Source organism: Phymastichus coffea, unplaced genomic scaffold (assembly GCF_024137745.1).
Source record: "Phymastichus coffea isolate CEN01 unplaced genomic scaffold, Cenicafe_Pcof_1.1 PCOF00209, whole genome shotgun sequence".
In the NCBI taxonomy this organism is placed as follows: domain Eukaryota; kingdom Metazoa; phylum Arthropoda; class Insecta; order Hymenoptera; family Eulophidae; genus Phymastichus; species Phymastichus coffea.
Genome location: NW_026707020.1, coordinates 206890 through 223072, shown reverse-complemented (window position 1 = coordinate 223072; position 16183 = coordinate 206890). Strand labels below are relative to the sequence as shown.

The 16183-nt window shown below is 44.6% G+C and overlaps 3 protein-coding genes across 4 annotated transcripts; 2 read left to right on the top strand and 1 right to left on the bottom strand.

Annotated features, from left to right (window-relative positions):
- Positions 1 to 802: 802 nt before the first annotated feature.
- LOC131674028 (follistatin-A-like) lies at positions 803 to 6622 on the top strand. Of its 2 annotated transcripts, none has more exons than XM_058952462.1 (5): positions 803 to 1123; positions 1315 to 1542; positions 2264 to 2497; positions 4260 to 4562; positions 5071 to 6622. In XM_058952462.1, the coding sequence occupies exons 1-5, from the start codon at positions 1048 to 1050 to the stop codon at positions 5262 to 5264; spliced, it is 1035 nt and encodes a 344-aa protein (XP_058808445.1). In that variant the 5' UTR covers positions 803 to 1047; the 3' UTR covers positions 5265 to 6622. The 2 variants fall into 2 exon arrangements, with proteins under 2 accessions (XP_058808445.1, XP_058808444.1); XM_058952461.1 differs by having other exon boundaries at positions 1315 to 1746.
- Positions 6623 to 7488: 866 nt separating this feature from the next.
- Positions 7489 to 9486, top strand: LOC131674022 (putative GPI-anchor transamidase). The gene is made up of 5 exons (XM_058952454.1): positions 7489 to 7779; positions 7868 to 8473; positions 8545 to 8655; positions 8732 to 8989; positions 9075 to 9486. The coding sequence occupies exons 1-4, from the start codon at positions 7717 to 7719 to the stop codon at positions 8984 to 8986; spliced, it is 1035 nt and encodes a 344-aa protein (XP_058808437.1). The 5' UTR covers positions 7489 to 7716; the 3' UTR covers positions 8987 to 8989; positions 9075 to 9486.
- Positions 9487 to 9557: 71 nt separating this feature from the next.
- On the bottom strand, positions 9558 to 13091 carry LOC131674021 (leucine-rich repeat-containing protein 49). Its single transcript, XM_058952453.1, has 7 exons — positions 12726 to 13091; positions 12483 to 12640; positions 12056 to 12405; positions 10558 to 11991; positions 10119 to 10492; positions 9817 to 10056; positions 9558 to 9758 (listed from the first exon to the last, which is right to left on the bottom strand). The coding sequence occupies exons 1-7, from the start codon at positions 12804 to 12806 to the stop codon at positions 9558 to 9560; spliced, it is 2838 nt and encodes a 945-aa protein (XP_058808436.1). The 5' UTR covers positions 12807 to 13091.
- Positions 13092 to 16183: the final 3092 nt, after the last annotated feature.

Sequence of the window (16183 nt, the reverse complement as noted above, 5' to 3'; positions counted from 1 at the left end):
GCGGAAGTGCGAATCCTCGGGCGTTACTCGAGTGATTCACGCGAAATCACCATTTAACGATGAAACAAAAAAAGACATTTGCATTCGACTTCTCTTCCCTCGAGTCTTCTTTCAACTCGAGGCCCAGCTATATTTAGCTGGAGCTTACATGCCTCACTTGCGAACCCAACTTGCGAATGGAGAAACGTGCGCGCTTCTCAAACGTCAACCGCTGACGCTCGCTCAGGTGTCATCGTCGACACGCACCCACTTGGATTGCACAATCGTTGGGCAAACATTCGCCGTTTATCTTAGCCGTTTAAAAAATTCGACGTACGAGTGCGTCAAGTGGGCGAATATTGACGGTTATTGGTCTCGATTATATAAACAAATCACATGCTTTTTCAGTAGTACAGATATGAAAAAAAACAACACGAGCAATGTCCATCTATCGCCTTAAAAATCCGCCTGCGGGTATCTTTCTCCATCTCTGTCTGTCTATCTGTCTGACTCTCTCTCTCTCTCTCTCCAAAAAGTCCCAAAAAAGCTCCACCCCGCCAGAGCAAAAGCGCGCTCATCATCATTATCATCGCGGTCGTCGACGACGTGCAGCACGTGCGCTCTCCTCGTCTCTCTCGTCATCCTCTCTTTCCGCGCTGGGTGCGTGGTGGGGCAAAACGTACACCGCGAGTGAGCGCGAGAGAGCGAGCGACCGTGGCCAGCCACCAGCAGCAAGCAAGCAAGGCAGCATCGCGAGAGAGAGAGAGAGAGAGAGAGAGCTCCTCCGCGCTCTCGACGTTCAGTTGCAGTGTTGATTCGGCGCTCTCGGCGTTCGGTGCAGGCACGCTGTCCAGCGCTCCCGCAAGTGATCGGCTCCGACGACAGTCGAAAAGATCGTGATGCCAAAACAAGAGAGCGCGAGGAAGAGATAGAAAGAAAGAAAGAGAGAGAGAGAGAGCGAGAGAGAGAGTGAGAGAGAGAGAGAAAGCAAGGAAGGAGTCGCAGCGAGATAGCGAGAGCCAAGTACAGAGAATCGACAAGGCAGGCGCGTGTCGCCGGGGGCGGGCGATGACGAGCCTCAGTTGGCGCTTGGGCCTAGCTACAATCGGCGCCCTTCTGCTTTGCAGTGCGAGTCCGGCCGCAGGTACCGTAGCTCCTATCACGCACGTATACACACACACACACACACACACGCACACGCACACACACACGCACACACACACACACACACTTATGCAGACTCGTGCGCACAGACGCACGCACGCACACACACATACACAGGCGATAACACTGCCGATCTGGCGAGCGACTGACCGTCGTTGCCGCGGCCCTCAGGTGGCGTGTGCTGGTCGAGCGTGAACAGTCTGGGCCGCTGCAAGGAGATCCTATCGCAGGGCGTGAGCCGCGAGCAGTGCTGCAGCGGCGCGAACGCGCCGCTCGCCAGCACCGCCTACAGCGACGAGGACTACGACAACGGGGCACTGTTCTTCTGGCAGGTGCTGGGCGGCGGCGTGGCCTGCGACTCGTGCCGCGTGTCCTGCGCGGGCGTCAGCTGCAGCCCCGGTAAGCAGTGTGTTCTTAGACGAGGTATGCCCAAGTGCGTGTGTAGACCATCGCCTCAATGTCTCAAGCAGAGGCAGGAATACGACGGCCCGGTCTGCGGCACCGACGCCAGGACCTACAGCGACGCGTGCAAACTGCACCGCCGCTCCTGCCGCAGCGGACAGCAGCGCGAGCTCGCTGTCGCCTACGGCGGACAGTGTCGCAGTGAGTATCCCGCGCGAGAGCTTTTTCCGCGCCTCGCGCTCGCCTGCCGATTTCTTTTTCTGCGTTTTTTTTTGCGCGCGCGCGAGGCCACCGCCGCCGCCGCCCGCGGTGAAGCGTCTAGGCGTTCCTGCGCCGGAGCGAGCGCGGCCGAGCAAGGCCCCGACGAGTAGGCCTCTTCGGCCGATTCGCGGTGTAAGCTTGGCGCGCGCGAGAATAGCCGCGACGGCGGCGGCACGCTTTGCGCGGGCGAAAGAATGGTAACATTCACTCTCGATATATACAGAGAGCCGCTCGCGCTCGCGTGTGTGTGAGTGCTGTGCAGTACGCAGAAATTCCACGGCGACCACTCACCGGCGTTCTCTCTCTCTCTCTCTCTCTCTCTCTCTGGCCGCGTCCTTCCATGCATGCACTCGCGCGCGCGCGCGCGCGCACACACACACACACACACACACACACACACAAACAGCGCAGGATGCTCGCGTATTTAAGGTTTGGCTTGCTTGTCGCGCGCTCGCAGGTTCGTGCCTGGGAGTGAGGTGCCGGCACGGGCGTAGCTGCCTGCTGGACCAGAACCTGTCGGCCCACTGCGTCAAGTGCTCGCGCAGGTGCGCGCTAAGCGCTAAGCAAGCGGCCCAGCTGAAGCCCGTCTGTGGCGTCGACGGCCAAACCTACAAGAGCGCCTGCCACCTGCGAGCGGCCGCCTGCCGGGCCGGCCGCGCCATCGCCATCGCCTACAGGGGCCCCTGCCGCGGTGAGTGTCCCGCGTCCTTCTCGCGTCCTTGCCCTTTCGGGGTCGTCGACCGGCTCGCGCTGCCGGCACCGGCGCCTCGTGCCAAAAATAGCCCTGCCCGCCGAGCGACCGACCCGTCTAATGACCCGCTCGCCGCGAGTCGGCCATTTGTCAGCGCAGGCCAGATTCCGCGATCAATCTGTGCGCTGGCCTCCTTTATTGGCCAGGGCCGCAGCCGCGTCGCGCGAGGATCCCCGCGCGCGCGGACGCTCGTCGGTTCGGCTCGCCTTGGCCAATCGTCGTCGCGTCTCGCTGTGCCGGGAACAATCAGTTCGTTCGACGGGTCGCGCCTCTCGCTCTCGCCGTGCCGGGCGCGACCGAGCTTCTTTTCACCTCTGGGCTTACGCGCGCTCGGATAATCGATATCTCGAAAAAGCCATCTCTTTGTCGTCGATCGCGATAACGGACGCGCGTTGACGCGCTCCGACCGCTCGTGCAGTCGCGATGAAAATAAATCGCCATTAACGGGCGTTCGGCGTGTGCAGCAAAAAGCTGCGCGTCGGGGAAGCGGCAAAAAGAAGAAAATAATGAAATAATAAACGAAATTCCTCTGCAAAGGTCGGACGTGCGCCGCTAAATCGCGTCACGACGTCGCGTCGCCCGTGGGCTATTTATTAATCTTTCGAAAGCGCGAACGGCGACTAACGCGCGTGGCGCTGTCAGGCGCTGGGCTTTTCCCCGGCAAAAAGCTTGCGCGTCATTTATCTTATGAGCTCTCGCGCATCGTGTCGCGGCGCCGCGCGAAAAAATCGGAGGTTAAAGTGCGCGCGGCGCATGTATATCGATCTCGCGGCAACGGCGGTGACGGCGGCGGCTGCCTAGACGGCCGATTAATCATCCGCGCGGACGACGTCTCGAGAGAGGGCCTATTGTGTAACGTAATAGTAATCTTGTAATCGAGGCTGCCGCCGAGAGATTCGCTTTGGCAGACGTTGGTTAATGATAGCGCCGCCGCGCGCATTATGCCCTGGCGAGCGAGCAAACGAGAGAGCGAGAGAGAGAGAGAGAGAGAGAGAGGATCGATTCGAGCGGCGGGCAGCACAATGGCGACGAGATCGGTTTGCGTGGCGCGCGCCTCGTTCGCAATTGTTTTTCTTCCGGTCGATCGATCGCGCGCCATTGCGATCGATAACGCCCCGACGCGCTTCGAGAGTGTATATGGCCCGTCGAGTGGTGCCTGCACTGCAGCGGAAAAACTGCGCGCGATAAACGCGCCAGGATAAATAAGGAAAGCACAAACGAGAGTTGGCAAAACAATGTGAGTTATCGTCCGCTAAACTGACCGCCGCGTATGCAAGTGAATCAACGGTTCGTAATCGTCTATTATTAGAATAGAGCGATGCTATTCCACTGACACGCGTCGGCGACGTAAATCTCGTGATATAATCCGTGCAAATGTGGTTATCATTACGGTACACAAGGTATTTTTAGCCCCCCCCCCCCTCGCGCGCTCTCTCTCTCTCTCTCTCTTTCTCTGGCGTCACGATCCACATTCGCGCGTCCGCTCGGAAGCGCATACACCACAACAATCGCGCTGAAAACAAGCGCCGTGGCGTCCGCGTAGTGGTCCGCGCGGCGCCTCACAGCGGTGCAGGCTAATTGGGTCTGGCGCCCGGGCGTCATCGACGGGCTCGCGCGTCCCGCGGCCACGCATCCGGGACGGCGAGGCGCGCAGGATGCAACGACCCGCGCTACATGTACGCGATGGTTGATCTGTCCGCAGAGCAAGCCGACTGCCGGAGCATCGAGTGCCGGGCGGGCCAGCTATGCCTGACCGAGCCACGCACGGCCAGGCCCAGATGCGTGAGCTGCCTGTACCGCTGCCCGCGCAACAGGGAGCTCGTGCAGCAGCGTAACCGGCACAAAAACCGCGACCACCAGGACTCCAGGCCGCCGGCGCTCTGCGCCAGCAACAACGTCACCTACCCGAGCTGGTGCCACATCATGAAGGACTCGTGCCTCACCGGCATGGTCATCGAGACCCGGCACGCCGGCCCCTGCCACGCCGACGACCCGCCGCCGAGTGGTGAGTGCTGCTGACCTTCTTCCCGGCGAAAGTCGCGCCGGATCGCCGATCGTCGCCGTGTCCCGGCGAGGCGGCTTCGTCGCGTGTAGAAAGCAGCGCCGCTTCGCCTGACTTTCGCGACAATTTCTTTTTCGCGCGCGAGGGCGATCCGATTAATCCGCGCGCCGGAGAGCGCGGCCGCGATAAAGTGCACCGATAGCGCGCGCCGCCGCGCGAGCCGTAGAAAGTGGAGCGTCAGCTGCGAAATCGCTCGCTTTGTGCTCCTTGGCCGATCGATCGCGCCCGCCGAACAATTGCCGTCGATGCCGCTGGTTCGGTGCAGCATCCGCGGCCGCGGCACAGCTGGCCACGGTTGGTCGTACGCTCGGCGCCAAGCCCCCTAATCGCGAGCTCTCAGAATAGCCGAAAGTCGGTTAACGGCCCCGCGACCGATTTCCATTTGCGAGCGAAAATGCAGGCCGAGACTGCCCAAGAAAGCAGAAACAGCCACGGCAAATTCTAATTGCAGCCGAGTGGAAGCCGAGTGGCAACGTCAGCCTAACGATCATCGACACCAAGGAGAGCGGCAGTACCAGCAAGCTCAAGTTAAAGAAGGACTTGAGAGCGATCGTCGAGAAGAGTCAGCAGCAGCAGCAGCAGCAGCAGCAACAGCAACAACGCAAGCCAGCATCTCTGGCCAAAAAGACGAAGAAGAAGCAGTAGTCTCCATCGGTGTTGTAATCGCGATCGATTCGCGACATCCGATCGCCGCGATTTCTGCCACTCGCGCGACGACGCACTATTTATTCGAACCCCTCCCTACCCTCGCGTCACAGCTCGGCCGCGAGTCGGAAATCGCATTTTTCCCGCTTGTCGTTCCCGACGACCTTTCCAAGTTCGAGAGATTCGGAGCACGGCTGAGGTGTGACGCGACGAGCACGCCGCGGGCTTAAAAAAAAACAAGAAAAAACAACAAAAAAAAAACAAAAAAACAACGTATATGTGTAGAAAAACGTAGACGTCTCAAGAAGAAAACAATCGTAATGTAGTATAATCTCTGTACTTAATTTATTTTAGTGTATCATGCTAAACGTACACCACCGGTGCTCGCATTCACTCGTATTCGAAAATCCGCGCGCGACGATTTCTTCGTTCTAGCGTTTAAGACAGAGACTGTAAATGAATCCGATAAATAATTTGGTCGAGAAAGAAAGAGAGCGAGAGCGAGAGCAAGAGAGAGAGAGAGAGAGAGAGAGAATGTGTGATGGATGCTGGAAAACATAGACTGAGCTGAGGCGGAGAGCCATGTACACGCACGTATATCTGCTGAGACGATTTATTAACGTTCCTAAGACAACCGTAAGTTCTTCTGTTTTTGACAACTAGCAAGCGAGCAATTATACATATACCCACAAGCGCACGCCACGATAAGACGAGTAGTCAGTCTGCTATTAAATGGATTATTAACGATAACAAAGTAAAACAAACGACACCTCCGTTTACCTGAATCCTCGATGACGAGTCGAGTATAGTTATTTATTGATAAGGCAGTCTGTAATTGTTATGATACGACTATTATTATGATTACACTGACGATTATTAGAATTAAAATTTACCAAACGTTCATGTGCAATATTTGAAGAGGAAAAAAAACTGCTTTTTTTAGACGTTTCACTGAAAAACTGAAAAATCTGTTGAATTTGGCATGGAGTTTTTGATTCTTTGTTTTTTTTCCACTTGCAGAAGTAATGCGAACGACAAGACAATCGATCTTTTTAAATAAAAAAAGAAGTGTGTAATATATAATCTATTTTTTTATTTGACTATGTACGAATGATTTGATCGTTTTTGCATTATTAATCCGTAAAAAGAAAATTAAATGAGAATCATTGTTTTAAAAACGATTGTATAGATAAAGAAGAAAAACTTAGTCTATGTTTGATTTTTCAAATGGAAGAACAAACGTGTCAATTATAATGGAAAAACAAGTGCTGACCTAACAGTATTATTAATATTTTTATTATTACAACTATGACGATTTATTACTATCGCTATTACAATTATATTTATATTACTACTAATTATAATGTCTCCGCTTTATTATCCTCCAGTATTATTGTATTTAAAAAGAAAAAAAAACGCAATTTGTAATCAAAGCTATAATATTTAAAGTAATTCTTCCTTCACGGGAAATCTTGATGCTTCCGCAATAAAAAAAACAAACAATATATTATTGAATATAAAAGAAAACATATCGTCAAAAGATTAATAGTTTCTAGCCGTTAGATTCTGTAATAATGAAAACTCTTTGATATAAATCTGAACAAATTTAACAAAATAAAACATTTGAAAGCGCATTAAATTTCGAGTTTTTGTAATTGTGACGTATATCAAGCATTATGTATTATTGACTGCATTTTATTCCACTGTTTCCTTTCATTTTGAGTTTGAAATTTTTTTCTTTGTTCCACATCATCCTCTCGCAAAACTAAAAATAACTCTTTCTTTATCGTCTTTGAATAATTTTATTTTGCACTTTTAAACGATGGCATTTCACGCAATATCGAGCAAGTACCTTGAATTTGCGCGTTACACTATCAAGGGCAAAATTTATGTATAATCTCAGCCCGGATATTAATTCGCCATCCGCGATGTTAAAAAACCGAATTATTTTCAACGATTGAACATCGGTGACACCAAAAGAGGTTAGATCAATGTCTTTTTTCGTCAAGTTATGCCCCCGCAACTTACCAGAAAAAATTCATTTCATGCGATCGATGCTCGATCCTTAAAAAAATTTTGTATTTTAAACTTGGCGGGTCACGAATTAATATCCGAGCAGTTTAGAAAGAGCTTTATTCAGACAGCCAATCAGATTACCAGATATACGCCTAACCTATTATATTTCAACTAGGCAAGTCGCACGTTCGTCACCGTACGGCTCACCCCGTCTACCACCCACCGCTGCGCTGCACATATGATTGTGAGTAATACTGTGACGCAATGTAAATAATGCCTGCGATTTGAATTTTTTTGTCAACAAAAATGCTACTCCTACGAGTGCTTTGATTAAATATAGACAAAGTTAGTGATTTAATGTTCACCGTATTCGAGATAGAAATATTATCAACGTAAATAGTGATATTATCTTAAAGCTTAAGAAGCATAACTAAAGATGAAGTTACACTGTATAGTTTGGTTGTTCATGCTGTTTGTGATAAGCGTCTTTTGCACAGTAGTAAGTATTGGTTGTTTTAGTATATTTCATTCACTTTATTCGTTCTTCTATTCAAATGTACATTCCTATAATTTTTGTAAATTTATAGATACCACAAGACTTTGAAAAAACAGGTCATTCCAATAATTGGGCAGTATTAGTTGACACCTCGCGATTTTGGTTCAATTATCGCCATGTTGCCAATGTTTTATCAATTTATCGAAGTGTTAAGCGACTTGGTATACCAGACTCACAAATTATCCTAATGATCGCTGACGACATGGCTTGTAATCCAAGAAATCCAAGACCAGCAACAGTCTTTAACAATATTAAACAACATATCAATGTATATGGTGATGATGTGGAAGTGGACTATCGAGGATATGAAGTGACTGTTGAAAATTTTGTTAGATTATTGACTGGTAGATTGGAGCCAGAAACACCCAGATCAAAGAAATTATTAACTGATGAAGGTTCTAACATACTTATCTATTTAACTGGACATGGTGGTAATGGTTTTCTCAAATTCCAAGATTCTGAGGAAATCACTAGTCAGGAGTTGAGTGATGCTTTAGAACAAATGTGGCAAAAGAGAAGATATCACGAAATTTTGTTTATTGTTGATACATGTCAGGCTAGCTCTATGTATGAGAAATTCTACTCTCCAAATATTTTAGCTGTGGCATCTAGTCTTGTTGGAGAAGATTCACTTTCTGTAAATATTTAAATAATTTCCTTATATTCATTAATAAAAACGAAATAGAGACTTTTTTTTTCAATTTTCAGCATCATGTTGATCCAGCTATTGGTGTTTATATTATTGATCGATACACTTATTATGCTTTGGAATTCCTTGAAACTGTAGAACCATCAAGTACTAGAACTTTGAGTGAATTTGTAAGTACATTAATATTATTCTAGTTGTAATTTCTAGTACATTGAGCTAAATATTTTTATTTTGTGAAATTTTTAGTTAAAAGTCTGTCCAAAGCATTATTGCCTCTCGACAGTAGGTGTTAGAGAAGACTTATTCAAAAGAGATCTCAAGACTGTTCCAGTCACTGATTTCTTTGGTTCTTTAAGACCAGTTGAACTTACTACAAGTATTGTAGACATAAGTAATCTTGTTAAAAGCAATGATACCATGACAAAGCGTTACACTCCACTGAATATAGAAAAAAAATACAAGCTGGTTGAACAATTCCCAACTGTATCGCAGATTCGATAATGCGTAAGCATTTAAAGAAAAAGATAATGCATCTAGGAATTTATCAACTACTTTTACTCTAATTATCAACAACATTTTTATTTTCCAGGTTTCGAAATTATAAATGAGTTTTCTATCCGCAGATGTACACATATAACAGTTTGTTTTAATTAAGACTTTTACTGTATATAAATGGATTTATAAGTAGCAAAATAAAACGAAATGCCAAGTTCTTTTTATGTTTAAAAAGATATGTACAGATGTGATATGATTATAAATAGTATATTTAGTAACAGTAAGTTGTAATATATTTGGAAATATACAGCAACTTAAAGTATCTATTAGGTTTGATTTGACCTCATGTGACGTCTGTTATTTTACATCTTTATTTTATACGTTGTATGGTTAAGAAAGTCAGTCTACTTGTCTCAATCTTGCATATACACTTTTTTTTTCATTTAACCAACTTGAAATAAAATTCAACTTTGAACAGAGGATTATAACAGTAACAAGAAAGTGGACTAGAAATCTTAAAAAGTACTTATACAATTGTATTTTGCTAAATTGCATAGCAAAAGTAATAATAGCTACTCTACATATTTTCAAGTTCATTGATTCGGCGTTTCATGTATTCTCCCATGTCGGAGTAATCGACTAATGTACTGTAAACTATTTCTTGTAAAATACTAGGCCATTCCTCATTCAGTGTTTGCAACTTCTGAATCGCACTGATAGTCTGGTCGATCGATTGTGAAAGATGAATTTTTCCTTTGTGCCTCAATATCAAATCATCCTAAAAAAAGATTTACATCCTGGGCCTCTCGACAGTTAAAAATGGAAAAGATGATTACCTGAGTTATGTTGCCTTTTCGCCAGAGCAAAGCCTCTTTAGCGATGACGGTCTTGATAGCTGGATCACTGTTAAATAAAAACTGTTTGGCAGTTAATTGTTCCCCATGTTGTTTTTGAATTCGTTCGAGACGGTAACGATGAAGTATTGGTTGCAAAAGTGCATCCGGTATCGACCATATCACTATGTCAGCCAATCCCGAATATTCCTCGTTAGCCACGTTCACGCTTTCTTCCGTCACCTATATGAAGAACCACACCGTGAACCACTTATCCGCAAGACAGAAGAAAAGAATCAACATACCGGTGAGCCATTGATTAATTGTAAGCCCCAATGAGCCAATCTGAATATTGCGTAATCTTTCCAATTTTTTGAGATAATTGGATTGCCCTCGGCTTCGATTTGTATGCTATTGATGGTGCCTGTGTCGGCCAGTGCATTGATTTGTCCTAGATGATTAATGTTGGTCTCCTTGAAGACAAAGTGCTCGGCATTCGGAAATCTGTGCTTGAGCTTGCCCAAGACACCGGCTATGCCGTTGAAGTGCACGTAATTGAACTTGACAAGATTGATCTCGCTGGCTTTCGATGGGTCCCACTGTCGATCGATGCAGCGCAAAGCTCCTTGGCCGTAGATGTGCAGACAACGTCCGACGATTTCCACCAAATAGTCACCACCTGGCAAAAGGAAAGCATCGAATTGCAATCACTTTGGAAGAAAAGCTCGTTGACACCTTCGTTACCTTGTTCCCTATCTTTCGACAGAGGTATCTGCGGCGGCGGAGTTGGTACAGTGGTAGCTTTGTATTTTGCTCGCGCGGTCGCGGCTCTGTTGCTCTTGTAGTGAACAATCTTCTTCACCTGCGCGCTGTTAACTCTATGCCTGTCCGAGCCGGACAACGAAGAGCTGCTCGAGTCAGCGCCGAAAGTCGATTTGGCGCCGTTGTCCAAGCTACTCCCTTTGGAGCTCGAGTCTAATCGCGAACGAATGATCGATTTGGCTTGGCCGTTCTGTTTCTCTTCGTTTTGCGTTTTCACGCTGATCGCCGACAAATTGTTCGCCTGATCGTCGTTCTTCATCGCGACGGCGAGATCGTTCGCCTCGCAGTCGGCCGAGTTCGTGCGACGGACAAGCTTGATGAGGTGCTCGCGCAAACTGCTCTTCAGGCTGCGGTGACTTTCGGATGACTCGGCATCGCTGCCGGACGAATCGGAGTAATCTTGGGTCGTTTGGGAATTGCTCTTGCTCGCGACTGCGGCTTTCGTGATGGTTGCCTGATTATTCGTCAAATTGTCAATAATAGGAACTAGAATTGGCGGCAGTTTGAACTCGAGATTCTCGATGCAATTCGAGTTGGGAATTTTCAGCAGATTGTCGATCGAACTGCTTCTCTTGGTGCAGCTCTTTTTGGCCGCTATAGTATGTTCGTTGATGGAACTCAGGCTACCAAAGTCTTTGGACTTGGAACGATTTAAGCTCCTCAGCCTCGACACGTCGACGACATTGGTGTTCTGCAGAGTGAATCCCCTCAATTGGTCGTTCTTGATGCTATTGGCTTTGCTGGCATTGCTGTTGAAACACCTGGTCTGTGACCTAAGAAGTTCCCAATTGGTCTTAGCGTTGGATATGACCTCTTCGCGCCTAACGTTCACGCAGACTTGAGTGCTAAGATCCAGAAAAGCTGAGTTGGATTGTTCCTTCAGAGTCCTCCAAGCCATAGCAGTTCGGCGTATTTGCTCCGTGACTTGCATCGAGGAGATACTCTGGAGATTTGGCAGGTAGGATACAAGAAACGAGACGCATTCGGCCGTAAGAGTCACTGGATTGCCGTCGATGGTTATGACCTTGATTTGCAGTGCTTTGGCCAAACTACTCATGTCTTCTATCTTTTGAATGTCGTTGTTGCTGAGGTACAATTTTTGCAAAAGCGGAGTGCCTTCGAAGCCCAGCAGCTTCTTGATTTTGTTACGTCTCAAATTCAGTTCGCGCAGACTAGACAGACCATGAAAGTCATTGAAACCGATATTCTTTATATTGTTTCCAGCTAAATTCAGAACTTTCAGCAAACTCGAGTTCTCGAGGCCCGATACTTGTACTATTTGATTGCCATGTAGATCCAGTACTTCTAGTTTTGTCAGTCCCTTCAAGCCTTCGATTTTTTTAATTTTATTTTTACCTGAAAGAATCAAAGACCAATCGATGATTATCGAGCAACCTAATTTGAAAATTGCATAATTTACCCATCAACAACACCCGGAGATTCTCCAAAGATTCAAAGTCACAGAACTTGTCGATCTGATTATCGTAAAGATCCAAAAATACTAATTTGCTATGGTGCATCAGTTGATTCTTCTCTATTTTTGAAATCAAATTGTGTTGGAGGGACATCAAGCGGAGTCTCGGCTCGTCGACTATGTAGGGAAACGTCGTCAGTCCTCTTCTATCCAAACATATTCTGTCGGGATTTTTCTCGCGCTCCTGAGGATCTCGACTAGCCACCACAAATTCACCTTCTTCTGATTGCTGCAGATTGACGACATTGCAGCCTCCGACTTGATCATTTTTGGTTTGGTAGCTTGAGCTTGACGAGCTGTTAAAGTTTACAAATGCATTTCACTTACAAAGCTAATTTTTCAAGCAAACGTACGTCAGAAATAATTTTCATACCTGTAAGTACTGTAAGAACGTTTCGTTAATTTCTGAATGACTGGAGCTTTGGTTAGAACAGGTAGGGCGGGTGCAATCGTTAGAAATTGACTTTCTTTGTTGTCTTTTTCTTGAACTCTCGCTGACTTCCTTCTGATATTCAATGACGACCTGCTTATCTGTGGAATCGAGCAATAAAAAAAAGAAGGAAATAAAAATTCAATGCTAAATCGAATTAGTCAAACAGTCGCGCTGTATACAAACCGTTGAATGCGAGTTGGAACTGCTTATTGGCATTACATAATCTAAGAATTGCAAGAGCATCGAGGTTCTTGAACGATGCATGAAAACCTAATCCAAGCATTTGTCACGGAACCGAGGTGTATTGTTTTCCATTGATTTCAAATGGCGAGCCATATATATAGATATATGGATACACATAGATGCACCCGTCGATGAACAATAAGACGTGCAGTTGGATGAACGTGACTTCGAAGAGTGAGAGCGTAATGCTTTACATTTTTGCTACACAGCCCATCCCCCGAGCACTGTCTTCTCGGTGCACGCGAAACGGAGACTTCTCCCTGGATCTCATCGCAGAGCCGAATTGTAACAACAATATTTGATCGATTCAAGGAGTTAGCCGCCGTCGCAACGCGCATAATATTGTCGTCTGCTACTTTGACTGTGTTTGTGTGTTGAAGCTTCCGTCATACCTGCTGCGCAGATACAGACGATATATACAACACGCTATTGTCTTACGTGCCTAGCCGTTGTGTGTTCGTGTTGTCGCGTAGGAGCGGTTTCTTTACGTATACCGACGTTCGTTTCCCAGCGCATTTTAGCGAACAATTTTTTTTCTTTTCAATTTGATGCGCGATGAATTTGATTTTAATGCCATTGCAGGCTCGATCCGTTCTTACATAACTGATAATTATTGGCTGAGAGGACAGCGTGTCTCCTAATATGTTTATTCTTTAATTCAACTGTTGGACCGAAGCTTGTAAATTGATTATTAAACTCTTAAAAATATTGCTTAGAAACGACGAATACAATATCTTTTACTTTCTTTCTATAGTTTACGATAAAAGTTGTTTATATATTAACTGCTAAAAAACCTTTATTCCTCTAAATTTATTGTATTAATTTATTAAAAAATTTGAATTTGTCGACAAACAATCTGTACATCTAGCGTCAGTTCGACATTGATATTTTCTATCTTGAAAGCTTAAAGTTTCGACTGTTATTTTTCAACAGCGGATTTCATGAAAAATATAATTTAAAACATTTCCCTTTTAGCACTCTTGTTTCAACAATCAGCAGCGCGTAGTATAAGCCTTCCGATATCCGTCGAGTAATTTCCTCTTCTTCGACCATTGAGCCAATTATTGCAGATCGTGAGAACTATTCTTCCGCTGTTTGTGTGGGAAATCTATTTTGATTTGCAAAAGAACTACGCAAGCCGTGGGAAATCAAAATCACGCAAATGAACTTCACTTATGAATTATTAATAGTTTCATTTTTATGTCAAAAGAACACTGCCTTATTTAATATTTTACTTGAAAATCATGTTTGTAGCGATATGACAACAAGCTTGCGTCAATAATATTCTGAGCGAACTTCACTGCAGCTTCTGCTGAACCATTGCTCTGAGAAAATTTAGGCTTAACTCGTTACACGTTGGGAAATCAAATTGTTTTGCGAATTTTGCAAAGCCCGAAGAAAACTGTGTTCCGCGATCGCCCGTTACAATATTTCTGGAATACCGAATCTTGCGAAAACTATTGTACAATTTTCAATGATTTCCTTTTCAGCTATATTTTTCAGTTGGCAAATTTATTAAAACCTTGAGTAATAACCAGTTATCATTAAATACCACCGTTTCGAATAACAAAAATCCATGCCCACTTTTTGGTAAGGGTAGTCCTGGAAAAATTTTTCCTCACGGATTTTATTCGACATAGACTTTGACGCTGATCAACTACTTAAAATGAAATTAACATAGCAATCAATTTCCTCCGACAAATCATCAGCATTACGTTCAAGAACATTTATATAGAATTTCACGATAAACAATCGTCAAGAATTAGTTATTTTTCCGCCGAAGGCGGGCGATGCTCGATCGAAATTATGCTGTCACGAGGTTTTGCAAATAATCACACTCTGAACATATAAAGAGCGAGCGCGGAGAGACCGACGGACGACGATCAGGCGCGAGCAGTGGCGCTGGGAACAATTTCTTTTTTAAGCACTAAAAATTTGTACAAAGATTTTATTGAAACTATCTAACGAAGTAAATCGTAGTATTAAAAAAATGATGCTCCTGAAAATACTTTCAAACGGAATATAAACAACCAAAAGCGAGATTCCGATTCAAACAAGAGCGAATGCTTTTGAGGTCTGTGAGTGGGTGAAATATTGCAGGTTGACACATCAATTGAACAGCAACAAAATGTTTTATTTAAATAATACAAGTGTAAATTGTCGCGTGGACTCAGTAGAACTGCCCGGCTAAGCTGGCAGAAGGCCAAGTGTTAGGGCGTCGCGGGTTTGAGCGAAAGAAATTAACGAAAGATATATGTAAAACAAAAATAACATAAGGAACTTAAAATATATGTATTCGTAATATTTACAATCATTCAACTCACTTTCTACTTTCAAAACTTAAAGATCTTCGTAATTGTCCCCACTATTTTGACGACCTTTGTAATATTTACGCGGATCATGCTCTAATCTTGTTTACGGCTTATCAAGCTCGATTTCTTCCACATTTTGTATATCGATCACTTGCAACCAATCTCCTAAAACTGCTACAAGTAAAAGCAAAAAAAAATATCAATAGATAAAATATGTTTAATAACAATAATCTACTGAATCAGTATTTTTACAAATTCTAGTCTTCTAATTCATGGATGAAAAAAAGCGTAATAAATTAAATTTTATGTTCATTGTATTAGTCGATTACATAAACTATATTTACTAAAATTTTGATAAGAGCCGAACAAATTATATCTAAATAATAGTATATATTAATAATAATTTTTACAGAACGATGATTTAGAGAACGAAGATGTACATTACGATTCCGATAATACTGATGTACAGCAATTTTGAAGGCAGTCAGAGCAAAAGACATTTTCTGAGCTGAGGCAAAAATTACTAAACGGTGACTTAGACAAGGTTATCGATGCTAAGTTAGTAGTAAGTCAAAAAGAAACGCCATGTGCCATTGAAAGTTACGCTACTCGCTTTGATTTACCAACCGTAGGAATAGAATCTATTTGTAAAATGCTATTAACTGTTTTATGAACGTTCCTATACTACCTGATACGCGTCACCGTATCAACAATGACTATTAAAATAATGTTGTGAGAGAAAATAATTTCTATTTTTTTGTGATTTCGGATACAAAGAAAAATAATTTAGATATTTATTAGAAAAATACAATAAATACTACGACAACGTATTACGTAATCAGAAAGATGCTTTGAAAAAATTCAAGATTTTTATGATATTTGTGATGAAAAACTTAAGATCACGTACGCTACGTGTATCATCAATAACGATGGATCTTCTGTCTAGGAAAGTTCGTCTTATTCAATATGGTCTATCCAGCTTATTTTAAACAAAAGTAGTAATGCCATCATTGCGGCCTTATGATTTGGTAAAAAACCAGGTATGAATATTTTTATAAGACTTTTGCGAAACATATTAATACATTA

Excerpts from the sequence above, each read along its gene's own strand:
- LOC131674022 (XM_058952454.1), top strand. The coding sequence starts at position 7,717 with ATGAAGTTACACTGTATAGTTTGGTTGTTCATGCTGTTTGTGATAAGC. Across the intron at positions 7,780-7,867 it reads TAAGCGTCTTTTGCACAGTA|ATACCACAAGACTTTGAAAA; the intron begins GTAAGTATTGGT and ends GTAAATTTATAG. Across the intron at positions 8,474-8,544 it reads TTGGAGAAGATTCACTTTCT|CATCATGTTGATCCAGCTAT; the intron begins GTAAATATTTAA and ends TTCAATTTTCAG.
- LOC131674028 (XM_058952461.1), top strand. The coding sequence starts at position 1,048 with ATGACGAGCCTCAGTTGGCGCTTGGGCCTAGCTACAATCGGCGCCCTT. Across the intron at positions 1,747-2,263 it reads CTACGGCGGACAGTGTCGCA|GTTCGTGCCTGGGAGTGAGG; the intron begins GTGAGTATCCCG and ends GCGCGCTCGCAG. Across the intron at positions 4,563-5,070 it reads CGACGACCCGCCGCCGAGTG|CCGAGTGGAAGCCGAGTGGC; the intron begins GTGAGTGCTGCT and ends TTCTAATTGCAG.
- LOC131674021 (XM_058952453.1), bottom strand. The coding sequence starts at position 12,806 with ATGCATCGTTCAAGAACCTCGATGCTCTTGCAATTCTTAGATTATGTA. Across the intron at positions 10,057-10,118 it reads AATTAATCAATGGCTCACCG|GTGACGGAAGAAAGCGTGAA; the intron begins GTATGTTGATTC and ends TTCTTCATATAG. Across the intron at positions 9,759-9,816 it reads GAAAAGGCAACATAACTCAG|GATGATTTGATATTGAGGCA; the intron begins GTAATCATCTTT and ends ATCTTTTTTTAG.